A 14,021-nucleotide genomic window follows, 5' to 3' on the forward strand; every position below is an offset into this window, starting at 1 on the left:
ATTGATTCATTGGTGCCTGGATTCACAACAGAGTCCTGATTGGTTGTCAGGGATTGTCAATCATCATTGGTGCTGTCATTCCCAGTTTGAATGCAGGATGTCCCAGTGGTATAAATACAAGAGCTTGTGAGGGTAAAGGTCAGCTTGTTGTTGTGTGACTCTTATCCTCAGTGAGATGGCTTCCCAAGTGCGTCAGAACTACCACCAGGACTGTGAGGATGCTGTTAACAAGCAGATCAACCTGGAGCTCTATTCCTCCTATGTTTACCTCTCCATGGTGAGCTTTCCATTTCTGGGAGTCCTAGTTTCAGTTTAACACGGTGACTGTGTTGCATTGTGAGCAGGTAGAATGTCTCTTGGTTGATGAGTTGGTTTTAGATATCTCCCTCCCCCAGACTGAATAGAGTCAACACTCCCAGCAGGAACTGTTTTAGAATTGCTGTGTCCAGTTTGGAGTTGTTTTAAATCTAAAAGTAACTCTGGGTTACAAGATCAGTCAATGCAAACTGGGTGACATAGTGGCACAATGATTAGCACTGCTGCCTCACAGTGCCAGGGACCTATGTTCAATTCTTGGCTTGGGTCACTTTGTGTGAAGTTTGCACGTTGTCCGTGTTTGTGGGTTTCCTCCTGCAATCTGAAGATGTGTGGGCTAGGAGGAGTGGCCATGCTAAATTGCCCTTTCAATTCAGTGGGTCTACCTAGGGTAAATGCATCAAGTTTGGGGAATAGGGCCTGGGTGGGATTGTGGTTGGTGCAGATTTGATGGGCTGAATGGTGTCCTTCTGCATTGTAGGGATTCAATGGTTCCATGAGTTTTGCAGTAGAAGGATTATATTGGTGATGCACAGACCTATGCAACCTTCCCCAATCAGAGGGAGCAATTAAATGTAATTGGGTGACTGGTTAGTGAAACATTAGCTGTGGTCAGTTTATCCTCTTTCTTTAAATGAGTAAATCCTGATGTGCTGAACTCTTTCCTTTCTAAAACATTTAAGTGACTGATTTGAAGCATTTTTTTTCTTTGACATCTGACCTTTGGCATGGGAGAGAGAGAGGAGAAACATAGAAAATAAAAGTAGGGCCATTTTGATCCTGGTTGAAGATCAAACTTGATATCCCGATTCTCTTCGGTGTTCACGCAAGGGGACATGAATATAGCTGAGGAGGACACTGGGTTGCAAGGGAGTAGAATAGACAGTATTACAGTTGATAAGGAGGATGTGCAGGATATTCTGGAGGGTCTGAAAATAGATAAATCCCCTGGTCCGGATGGGATTTATCCAAGGATTCTCTGGGAGGCAAGAGAAGTGATTGCAGAGCCTCTGGCTCTGATCTTCAGGTCGTCGTTGGCCTCTGGTATAGTACCAGAAGATTGGAGGTTAGCGAATGTTGTCCCATTGTTTAAGAAGGGGAACAGAGACTTCCCCGGGAATTATAGACCGGTGAGTCTCACTTCTGTTGTCGGCAAGATGTTGGAAAAAATTATAAGGGATAGGATTTATAGTTATTTGGAGAGTAATGAATTGATAGGTGATAGTCAGCATGGTTTTGTGGCAGGTAGGTCGTGCCTTACTAACCTTATTGAGTTTTTTGAGAAAGTGACCAAGGAGGTGGATGGGGGCAAGGCAGTGGACGTGGTATATATGGATTTTAGTAAGGCGTTTGATAAGGTTCACCATGGTAGGCTTCTGCAGAAAATGCAGATGTATGGGATTGGGGGTGATCTAGGAAATTGGATCAGGAATTGGCTAGCGGATAGGAAACAGAGGGTGGTGGTTGATAGTAAATATTCATCATGGAGTGCGGTTACAAGTGGTGTACCTCAGGGATCTGTTTTGGGGCCACTGCTGTTTGTAATATTTATTAATGATCTGGATGAGGGTATAGTTGGGTGGATTAGCAAATTTGCTGATGACACCAAAGTCGGTGGTGTGGTAGACAGTGAGGAAGGGTGTCGTAGTTTGCAGGAAGACTTAGACAGGTTGCAAAGTTGGGCCGAGAGGTGGCGGATGGAGTTTAATGCGGAGAAGTGTGAGGTAATTCACTTTGGTAGGAATAACAGATGTGTTGAGTATAGGGCTAACGGGAGGACTTTGAATAGTGTGGAGGAGCAGAGGGATCTAGGTGTATGTGTGCATAGATCCCTGAAAGTTGGGAATCAAGTAGATAAGGTTGTTAAGAAGGCATATGGTGTCTTGGCGTTTATTGGTAGGGGGATTGAATTTAGGAGTCGTAGCGTTATGTTGCAACTGTACACAACTCTGGTGCGGCCGCACTTGGAGTACTGTGTGCAGTTCTGGTCCCCACATTACAGGAAGGATGTGGAGGCTTTGGAGAGGGTGCAGAGGAGGTTTACCAGGATGTTGCCTGGTATGGAGGGGAGATCCTATGAGGAGAGGCTGAGGGATTTGGGATTGTTTTCGCTGGAAAGGCGGCGGCTAAGAGGGGATCTTATTGAAACATATAAGATGATTAGAGGTTTAGATAGGGTGGATAGTGATAGCCTTTTTCCTCTGATGGAGAAATCCAGCACGAGGGGGCATGGCTTTAAATTGAGGGGGGGTAGTTATAGAACCGATGTCAGGGGTAGGTTCTTTACCCAGAGGGTGGTGAGGGATTGGAATGCCCTGCCAGCATCAGTAGTAAATGCGCCTAGTTTGGGGGCGTTTAAGAGATCCGTAGATAGGTTCATGGACGAAAAGAAATTGGTTTAGGTTGGAGGGTCACAGTTTTTTTTTTAACTGGTCGGTGCAACATCGTGGGCCGAAGGGCCTGTTCTGCGCTGTAATGTTCTATGTTCTATGTTCTATGCCCTGCCCCATATCCCTTGATTCCTTTCACCCCAAGTATTCACAACGTTTTGGCCTTCACTACTTTCTGTGGTAGTGAATTCCACACATTCACCACCCTCTGGGTGAAGAAATTTCTCCTCATCTCAGTCCTAAAAGGTTTTCCCCTTATCCTCAAACTATGACCCTCTAGCTCTGGACTCTTGCATCATTTGGCACCTTCTTTCTGAATCTACCCTGTTAGAATTTTGTTTCTATGAGATCCCCCTCATAACTCTGAATCTAATCCTAACTGACTTGGTCTCATGACAGATATTCTATCCCAGGAATCGGGCTGGTAAGCCTTTGCTATACTCCCTCAATTTCTCCCATGTTGAAACTTAACATTCAACCAGAAAGCATTATTGCTCTTTGGGTTTTCCAGGGATGGACTGTCAACATACTGAGGAAAAACATTGATATTTGGCTTTCGAGGAAATACTCAGTCCCTTAAAGGCCAGCTATTGAAGTCAAAAAGTATGAGTTATCGACTGTGACGCTGCTGTTGTTTTTTCCCTTGGGTCAAACTTGACTCTCCCCTTTTGTCTCTCCCTGCAGTCCTCTTTCTTTGACCGGGATGATGTTGCCCTGAGTCACTTTGCTGAGTTCTTCAAGGAGCAGTCGCATGAGGAATGGGAACATGCTGAGAAACTGATGGAATTCTAGAATAAACGTGGAGGCAGACTCATCCTGGAGGATGTCAAGGTTGGATTCTGTCCTCTTGATGCCACCTTAATTTTCTTAAATAGTTTAGTTCATTTTTCCCAGAGCATCCTTGGGTTCCTACTGCCTAGTGTTGACCTGAGAACGGGTGCATGATGAGTTGGTGTGGCTTTGACCTTTGGATCACCCTGAATGAGTGGCTAACGCAACAACAAATGGGGTTCTGGGCTGTAAACTGGCTTAGTTTGTGGTGATTGGCTCTGGTGCAGAGAATGTGCTTTCAATTGAAATAATTTGAGAGAATGGGCTTTGATTCTAACTCTGTCACCTTTAGTTGCTGAACTGATGTAATGGTTTCCAAGGTAATATCTGAAGTCGGGAATGGGTTAATGAACTTTGTCACACTTGAGCATTAAGACCTGAACTCTGTGATTTTGTTGAGAACACTGCAGAGTTCATGTTTTTGTCAGAGTTCGGTGTTTTTCATGTCTGTACCAGATAAGAGGCCATGATGTGGAGATGCCGGCGTTGGACTGGGGTAAGCACAGTAAGAAGTCTCACAACACCAGGTTAAAGTCCAACAGGTTTATTTGGTAGAATAAACCTGTTGGACTTTAACCTGGTGTTGTGAGACTTCTTGCCCAGATAAGAGGAACAGCTATTTTTTGCTGTCTCCACTGTTATTCAGAAATGTGATTAACCCAGCTTGAAATAAGCTAAACAGTCTCCATTTTCATGTACCTTTGTTTAACATGATGGAGTTGACAATAACCATAGATTTGTGTGTGCGTGCGTAATCCGCCCTTCACAGTTGCAGTCTGAGCTGTCTCAGTTGCTGAGTCTATAGGCACAGACCATCCGAACCTTGGATCCGCATTGCTGAATGCTTCCCAAGGGTTCTGGAGTCTGAGACCTGCTTCCCGAGTCACTCTCTCCCGGTTTAATGTAATTGTGACTTGCTACCTGTACGCACTAACCAGAATCGCCCACTTGTAATACTTTCCCCATCCACCCAGTGCAAGATGAGGGTAACTCTCACCTGGACAAGATCTTCCATGTTTGAGTTAATAGTCACTAATTTCTCCTGTCTTTCCTTTCCAGCTGTGTGACTTCCTGGAGACTCACTACTTGGATGAACAAGTGAAGATGATCAAGAAGCTTGGCGATCACATCACCAACCTGAAGAGACTGGGAGCCCCTGAGAATGGCATGGGAGAGTACCTGTTTGACAGGCTCACCCTCAACTGATTGGATGGGAGTGAAGTTTGATCCAATTCTGACTGTTTTTTGTGCTCCATTTCCTGTTCTGAGCTGTTGCTGTATTTGGAAATAAAAATATTTATTGTTGGACTGAATTTTTCTTTTCTTTAGTGTAATTCAGTATCTGGGTTCAAACATTTCTCTCCTGGTTTGCTCTCGTCCTGTTCAGCATGCAAAGAATTTCTGTAACTGTAATCTGCTCACTTCTCTACAAAAGAGTCCTGCTGTTCTGGACTAACAGGGACAATCTCCTTTTTAGTAGAGAAGAAACTCGCAACAATCAGGAAGGGAGTGTGCAGTTGGTCACAAGTGTTCCTCTTCACTGCTGTTACCCAGGATACAAAACTTTACCCAGGTTTCCTTTGACAAATTCAACAACCTGGTTGTAGATAAAGGCAAAAGTCAGGGTTCGACAGCAAGATGTGCAGGTTGGGGGATTGCCCAATGTAAATGTGGAGCAAGGGCCCTGAGTGCTATTGTTGGCATTGGGGAAACACAATGGGCTGAATGACCTTCTCCATTTGTAGGATTTAATGGATGGTGGAATCCTTTAAAATGGAGTCTGGGTTACCAAGGGTGGGTCTCTCTGTGCTGACCTGTGATAGAATCAATAAATCCTGCATTGCTTTTACAGATGGCCTGGAGAAACATTCCAGAATGCTCCACTTCAGTGTGGAGAGAACTCTGGAGCAAGGTGTAGTCACTTCCAGTTGCAGACTATGAACGACCACGGGCTTCCTCATGAAGCAGTCACTCCATCTCTCTTCAAAGCAGAGGGAAAATCCAGTTCTAGAATCCTGCATTGATTCTTTCAGAAACAATGTCTTTAAAAACACCAATTCTTCCAGACTTTTTCTTCATCCTTGAAGATAAATCATTTTGTGATTAAAATCTTCCCGACAGCCATTTGTACCCAGTCTGGCTGACATGTGACTCCAGACCCACAGCCGTGTGGCTGACTCTTAACCACCCTCTGAAATGGCCCAGCGAGCCATGGCCAACAAATACTGGCCATGCGAGGAAGCAGACACATCCCACCCAGCAGTATGTTTTTAAAAAGAGTAGACTCAGTTTTCTGATTAAAAGGGGAAAAACGCTGGTGTCTCCAGTTCTCAAATTTGGGGATGAAACTCCACATCACACTTCACACTGACTGAGCAATAGCGTTCTGTCTGACACTCATTACAAATCCATTTTACATTCCCCCCAACTTGTCAGTTGGTTTGTAGATTCCCTGTGGCTTTGTCTGGTGCTGGTCAGCCTCTTCCAATCTATCTCCAAGGGGAGGCGATGGCCTAGTGGTATTATCGCTAGACTATTAATCCAGAAACTCAGCTAATGTTCTGGGGATCCGGGTTCGAATCCCACCATGGCAGATGGTGGAATTTGAATTCAAGGCAAAAATCTGGAATTAAGAATCTACTGATGACCATGAAACCATTGTTGATTGTTGGAAAAACCCATCTGTTTCACTAATGTCCCTTTAGGGAAGGAAATCTGCCGTCCTTACCTGGTCTGGCCTACATGTGACTCCAGAGCCACAGCAATGTGGTTGACTCTCAACTAGGGAAGGGCAATAAATGCTGGCCAGCCAGCGACACCCATGTGCCACAAATGAATGAAAAAAAACATAATATTGTGTCAACACTGCAACTGTAAAGAAATTACTAAAAGGTAGTGGACTAAACTCTTCCTAAAAAGATGGTGAAAGCAGAATCGTTGAATATTCTTAAGGCAGTGCTGGGTAGATTCTTTGTAAGCGAGGGTGTGTTAGGTTATCAGGGGTCAACGGGATGCAGCTTTGAGGTTACTAAGAGGTCAACCATGATCTTATCAAATGATGGAGCAGGCTCGAGGGGCTGAATGGTCTTCACCTGCTCCTTGTCCGTCTGTTTATATGGCAGCTACAAAAGCAAACTTAAAAAGTCTAATAGAATTTTATTCTTCATCTGAAGCGAGTTGGAAGAGAGATTCTGAAACAGCTGTATAAAAAGCAGCTTAGACCACACCTGCAACATTGTGATCAGTTTGGATAAATTCACTTTGGAGAGAATGCAGAACAGATTCACCAGAACGATATCAATGTTTTTGACAAACCAAATAAATTAATTCAGATTAGCAAGGGGATAAATTAAAAGGGGCAGCTCCCAAAAAGGAAGGGATCTGCCCAAACCAAAAGACAAAGTGGAAAGGAAACTTAAATCATCAAATTAAAATGTGACTAAAGGGGTCAATAATGCACCCCAGCCCCTGCGGTGCCCAGCGGGCACGGAAGGTGTTGACAATGCCCTCGGACTCCGCATGCTCCCTCTCCAGTCACGCCCGATCACGAATATAGCCATGGTAGATGGGCAGACAGTTGGGTTGGACGGCCGCCTCAGTCGCCCACTGTCTGGACCCTGTCGGTGGCAAGGTTTGCCAGGCCCAGGAGCAGGTTCACGAGGAGGTCCTCCTCCTTCCCCGCCCCCCTCCGCACCGGGTGCCCGTAGATCAGGAGCGTGGGGCTGAAGAGCAAACAAAACATCAACAGAAGGTTTGTGAGGAAAATAGAGAGGGTGTGCAGCCTATCACATTGAACGTAGACATGGTCCACGGGCTCGACAAGGTTGCAAAAAGGGAAGGTTGCTTGGGAGTCTGTGAACCCTTCTGTTGTACGGGACTGCTGTCTGCATCACCCTCCAGCCCAGATTCCCAAGATAGTGGGGGAGGATCCCTCCGCAGAGTGCCCGGAACGATACCGGCGCTAAAAGCATTAAATGATGTGGCGGTTTGAATGTCCCAATCACTGAATAATCATCCTCACCCTCCTGTCTTCCACAGCTCTGATTGGCTCTGGGTATCACACCCCACAACCTTCTGTTGATATTTTGTTTGCTCTTCAGCCCCACGCTCCTGATCTACGGACACCCGGTGTGGAGGGGGATGGGGAAGGAGGAAGACCTCCTCGTGAACCTGCTCCTGGGCCTGGCAAGGCATGGCACCGACAGGGTCCAGACAGCGGGCGACCGAGGCGGCCGTCCAACCCAACTGTCTGCCCATCTACTGCGGCTATATTCGTGACCGGGTGTGACTGGAGAGGGAGCATGCGGTGTCCGAGGGCATTGTCAACACCTTCCGTGCCCGCTGGGCACAGCAGGGGCTGGGGTGCATTATTGACCCCTTTAATCACATTTTAATTTGATGATTTAAGTTTCCTTTCCACTTTGTCTTTTGGTTTGGGCAGATCCCTTCCTTTTTGGGAGCTGCCCCTTTTAATTTATCCCCTTGCTAATCTGAATTAATTTATTTGGTTTGTCAAAAACATTGATATTGTTCTGGTGAATCTGTTCTGCATTCTCTCCAAAGTGAATTTATCCAAACTGATCACAATGTTGCAGATGTGGGCTAAGCTGCTTTTTATACAGCTGTTTCAGAACCTCTTTTCCAACTCGCTTCAGATGAAGAATAAAATTCTATCAGCCTTTTTAAGTTTGCTTTTGTAGCTGCCATATAAACAGACGGACAAGGAGCAGGTGAAGGCCATTCAGCCCCTCGAGCCTGCTCCATCATTTGAAAGGATCATGGTTGACCTCTTAGCAACCTCAAATCTACATTCCTTTGACCCCTGATACCTATCACACCCTCACTTACAAAGAATCTACCCAGCACTGCCTTAAGAATATTCATTGGTGCCTGGATTCCTGATTGGCTGTCAGGGGTTGTCAATCATCATTGGTGATGTCATTCCCATTTTGAATGCAGGATGTCCCAGTGGTATAAATACAAGAGCTTGTGAGGGCAGAGGTCAGCTTGTTGTTGTGTGACTCTTATCCTCAGTGAGATGGTTTCCCAAGTGTGTCAGAACTACCACAAGGACTGTGAGGATGCTGTTAACAAGCAGATCAACCTGGAGCTCTATTCCTCCTATGTTTACCTCTCCATGGTGAGCTTTCCATTTCTGGGAGTCCTAGTTTCAGTTTAACACGGTGACTGTGTTGCATTGTGAGCAGGTAGAATTTCTCTAGGTTGATGAGTTGGCTTTAAATATTTAAGGTCTCAGTGATTAGCACTACTGCCTCCTAGTGCCTGGGACCTGGGTTTGATTCTCAGCTTGGATCAATGTCTGTGTGGCGTCTGCATGTTCTACTTGTATCTATATAGGTTTCCTCTAGGTGCTCCAGGTTCCTTCCACAGATGTATGGGTTAGGTGGATTGATCATGCTAAATTGCCCCTTAGTGTCGGGGACTAACTTGGGTAAATGGGGATAGAGCCTGGGTGGCATTGTGTTGGTGCAGATTTGATGGGGCTGAATCGCCTCCCTCTGTACTGTAGGATTCTATATGGCTTTTTTCCCCTCCCCAGACTGAATAGAGTCAACACTCCCCAGGAGTTTGTTCCTGTTTTAGAATTACTGTCTAGTTTGGAGTTTTTTTAGATCTAAAACTAGAAGTTTCTAGTGGAATGATTACTTTGATTTATTATAGTCACATTAACATACAGTGAAAAGTATTGTTTCTTCTGTCTTTATACAGAAGGAAAGGAGAGTGCAGAATGTAGTGTTAGTCATAGCTAGGGTGTAGAGAAAGATCAACTTAATGCACGGTAGGTCCATTCAAAGGTCTGATGGCAGCAGGGAAGAAGCTGTTCTTGTGTCAGTTGGTATGTGACCTCAGACTTTTCCATCTCTTTCCTAATAATAAATTAAGGTGGAAGAGAGAATGTCTGGGGTGTGTGGGGTCCTTAATTATGCTGGTTGCTTTTCTAAGGCAGTGGGAAGTGTAGATAGAGTCAATGGATGGGAGGCTGCTTTGTGTGATGGACTGGGCTACATTCATGATCTTTTGTAGTTCCTTGTGGAGATGTATAGACCTTCCCCAATCAGGGAAGCAAATAAATGCAATTGGGTGACTGGTTAATGGAACATTAGCTAATTAGTTATGGTCAGTTTATCCTCTTCCCTAAGTGAGTTAATCCTGATGGGAACTATTGCCTGAGTATTTCAAATGTTTAAATGACTGAACTTGAAGAATCTTTTTTACATAATTAATGTCACTCCAATGGGATGGGGATGGGGCATTGAACTTCATTCTTTTTGTTTAATCAGATTTCGAACTGAATTTCAATCTAAGAAGCATTATTGCTCCTGGATTTTGCTGAAAGCAAGTTCTAAGAACTCTGGCCAGGGCCCATCAAGCTGTTACGCCATCCAATAGGATCATGGTGGATCTGGTCTTTGACACCATTTTCCTCCCTGCTCCCATCATCCCTCAAATGCGTAAGAGCAAAGATCTGCCTATCCCAGCCTCCAATGTCATCCATGATGGGGCAACACAGCCCTCTGGGCAGAGAATTCCAAAGATTCTCTAACAAAACCTTTCATTAAAAACTGTCCCATCCTTTAATTAAAGTCTAGGTATTGAGGTTGAACAATCTTCCCCAACACTGCTGTATTAAGAGTTTGGTGACATCTCTGTCTGATCTGACCCACTTGTGTCTCTCCCTGCAGTCCTCTTACTTTGACTGGGATGATGTTGCCCTGAGTCACTTTGCTGAGTTCTTCAAGGAGCAGTCACATGAGGAACGGGAACACGCTGAGAAACTGATGGAATTCCAGAATAAACGTGGAGGCAGAGTCATCCTGGAGGATGTCAAGGTTGGATTTAATGAATATTGCCTTTGACTGAAATATGGTTTAATACAGTTATTATTGTGCATTGATATCTTAAATTCTGGTTATGATTCCCACTCATGTATTTTGACTCTTGTGAATGAACTGTCTCTTTCCCCTCTTCCAGAAGCCAGAGCAGGATGAGTGGAGCAATGGTCTGGAGGCCATGCAGAGAGCTCTGCAGATGGAGAAGAATGTGAACCAGAGTCTGCTGGATCTGCACAAACTCTCCTCTGGGAACACCGACCCTCATGTGAGTTGGTATTGGAATCTGCCCTTCACAGTTGTAGAGGCTAAGTGGTTCCCAAGGCTTTTTGAGTCTGAGACCTGTTTCTTGAGACACTTGCTCCCAATTTAATGGAATTGTTACTTGTGCACATTAACCACATGTTATACTTCCCCCATCCACCAAGTGCAAGATGGGGGTAACTCTCTCCTGGGGAAAGATCTTTCATTAATGTTTGAGTTAATATTCACTAATTTCTCCTGTCTTTCCTTTCCAGCTGTGTGACTTCCTGGAGACTCACTACTTGGATGAACAAGTGAAGATGATCAAGAAGCTTGGAGATCACATCACCAACCTGAAGAGACTGGGAGCCCCTGAGAATGGCATGGGAGAGTACCTGTTTGACAGGCTCACCCTGAACTGACTGGGATTCTAGAACCATTGCTCCTCCTGTGAACAGAATTGAAATGTAAATTCTGCTTTCTCTGTCTGGAAATAAAACCATTCCACAATGAATACTTGTGTAAAATTCCTTGCTGTCTAACACCAATCCTGCTTCTGAAACATGATTCATTGCTTCGCCAGTGTGGTTTGCTGACTTTAAAATCATAGGAGGCCATTTGGCCCATCAAGTCTACAATACCACAATCCAAGTGGCGCTATCTCTGTAACCCATGTATTTACCCTACTGATCCCCTGACACTAAGGGGCAATTTACCATGGCCAATTCCCCCTAACCTGCACATCTGTGGGAGGAAACCCACACAAGGTGAATGTTGTAACTCCGCACAGATGGTCACCCAAGCTGGGAATTGAACCCAGGTCCCTGGTACTGTAAGGTTTCAGAACTAACAGCTCTGCTATCCAATTCTGCAGCTTGGAGGCAATTTCTGAAAGTGACTTTTCTGCAACTGTTGTGCTGCAGAGGAGGTTTCTTGTTGTTTCACCTGAAGCTGCTGGAATTTGTGGAAGATTAGAAATGGGGGAGAGGACACTGAATTGGTGCGTTTACTCATTTGTTCCTCACCGTGAGCCAATATTTGCTTCCTATCTATGGCAACACAAAATTGTGACAAACCTTTCACTTTCCCTTGAGTTCATTTAGACTAAAATGTACAATTTGGAATGTGTCTTCTATTTAAGTCAATGAGGGTTGACATTCTCTCAACTCTAGTTCATTAGAGGCTGGCCATGATGTGGCAATGTCGGTGTTGGACTGGGGTGGGCACAGTAAGAAGTCTCTCAACACCAGGTTAAAGTGCAACAGGTTTATTTGGTATCACGAGCTTTTGGAGCACTGCTCCTTTATCACTCACCTGATGAAGGAGCAGCGCTCCGAAAGCTCATGATACCAAATCACCTGTTGGACTTTAGCTCGGTGTCATTCGAGGTTGGATCATTGATTTATATTCCTTGAATCCACAAGATTTGCTAGTGGAGCTGGCGAGAGAGGAGGCCATTGTAATGTCCCCTTCCCATATAGTTTAAAATCAACTTGATTATCAAACTCCAAATGGATGTTAGTTTGAGGAATTCTTTTGTTAAAAAATTCAATTGCGTTATTGGCTAAGTTCCACACAATATCAAGGGAAATGAATGAAATTTTTAGACAGGATTAGGGGATTTTGGGAGGATAGAGGGAATCAGTGTGTGTATTCCTCCTATTGACAAGATATCATCTCCCAGGGATCAGGACAGGAGGCCTGAGCTTTTCATCCCAATCAGAACCTAGATGAAGAAATAGCAATGACAGTTAGGTGCCACAGTAAATAGTGTACAGAGAAGCAAAAGGGACATTGATGGATCCAGGTGCAAAGCTGGCAGAGAGTTCAGAGTGAGGTTGTCCACTTTGGACCAAGAAAGTAAAATACTGCAGCTGCTGGAAATCTGAAATAGAAACAGGAAATGCTGGAAAAGCTCAGCAGGTCTGACAGCGTCTGTGGAGAGAGAAACAGAGTTAACATTTCGAGTCCAATGTGACTCTTCAGAACTCAACTTGCAATGTCAGCATTGAAGCTGTGTTTGCTCAATGAAGCGGAAGGAACTGAAGGAGAGCGAGGACATTATGGGGTTTTGCAACAGAAATTATTCAAAACTAGGGGACTGGCGCACAAGTGAATGGAAAATGCTCCTAGAATTGGAGTCTTCACCTCAGTGCGGCTGGAATATAAAGGGATGGATCTTTGTCTCTCGTTGTGGAAAGTGAGTTTGAGCTGATAGTTCCACCCTGATTTGGGGTGACATCACCGTTCCTTCACTGTCGCTGGGGAAAAATTCCTGGAATTCCCTCAACACGACAGGTGGACCTACATCACAGGGACAGCAGCGGGTTCAGGAAGGCGGCTCACCCACCACCACCTCGAGGGCAATTGGGGACGGGCAATAAACACTGGACCTCGCCAGCGACGCCCACGTCCTTGTGAAAGAATATTTCAAACCCACATCTGGAGCAGTGGGTTCAGTTTCTTGTTATTCTCTCAGGGGGTGTGGGAGCCGCTGGCTGGGCCCGCATTTATTCCCCATCACTAACTGCCCCTGAATTGAGTGTCTCGCTCGGCCATTTCAGAGAGCAGTTAACGATCAACCACTGTGGCTCTGGAGTCACATGTAGGCCAGACCAGGTAAGGATGGCAGATTTCCTTCCCGAAAGGGGACATGAGTGAACCAGGTAGATTTTTACCCCAATTGGAGATAGTTCCATTCTTACCATGGCACGGAAGCACAGTGGTTAGCGCTGCTGCCTCACAGTGCCAGGGACCTGGGTTCAATTCCTGTCTTGGGCGGAGTTTGCACATTCGACCCGTGTCTGCGTGGGTTTCCTCCGGGTGCTCTGGTTTCCTCCCACAGTCCAAAAGACGTGTTGGTTAGGGTGCATTGGGCGTGCTAAATTCTCCCTCTGTGTACCCGAACAGGCGCCGGAGTGTGGCGACTGGGGGATTTTCACAGTAACTTCATTGCGGTGTTAATGTAAGCCTACCTGTGACGCTAATAAATAAACATTTTTAAAAATCCATTACTGAGATCAGCTTTCAAATCCAGATTTTTGTGAATTAATGGAATTTCTAAATTCCACCGGCTGCCTGGGTGGGATTTCAATCCGTGTTGAGCTTCAGCTTCAGGGCCCCTGGATTGAAAGTCGGGTGACCTTACCGACATTGTGACCATCTCCCCACCCACCCCAATAATCTGACCTTGTAGCGGGAGCCCGGCAGCGTGAGCAGAATGCTAGAATCATCTCGCATCCCATCAGGAATAGAATGGAATAAGGGGCGATTGTCATTGAGCTATTGAGGGCCATTCATGGGGTAGAGGGAGGGAAGTGATTTCCTTGGCCGGGGAAGTCCAGGGCAGAGACAGTTTGATCTCACAATGTGAGCTGGCCTGTTATGGGGT

General features: G+C 45.4%; 1 protein-coding gene and 1 pseudogene across 1 annotated transcript; both read left to right on the top strand.

The window, feature by feature from the left end:
- The first annotated feature begins 175 nt into the window (after positions 1–175).
- LOC144509500 (ferritin heavy chain A-like) lies at positions 176–4,742 on the top strand (annotated as a pseudogene).
- A 3,826-nt stretch (positions 4,743–8,568) lies between these two features.
- Positions 8,569–11,052, top strand: LOC144508883 (ferritin heavy chain B-like). The gene is made up of 4 exons (XM_078237098.1): positions 8,569–8,676; positions 10,241–10,387; positions 10,530–10,655; positions 10,906–11,052. The coding sequence occupies exons 1-4, from the start codon at positions 8,575–8,577 to the stop codon at positions 11,050–11,052; spliced, it is 522 nt and encodes a 173-aa protein (XP_078093224.1). The 5' UTR covers positions 8,569–8,574.
- Positions 11,053–14,021: the final 2,969 nt, after the last annotated feature.

The sequence above is a fragment of the Mustelus asterias genome, chromosome 21 (genome assembly GCF_964213995.1).
Source record: "Mustelus asterias chromosome 21, sMusAst1.hap1.1, whole genome shotgun sequence".
NCBI lineage: Eukaryota > Metazoa > Chordata > Chondrichthyes > Carcharhiniformes > Triakidae > Mustelus > Mustelus asterias.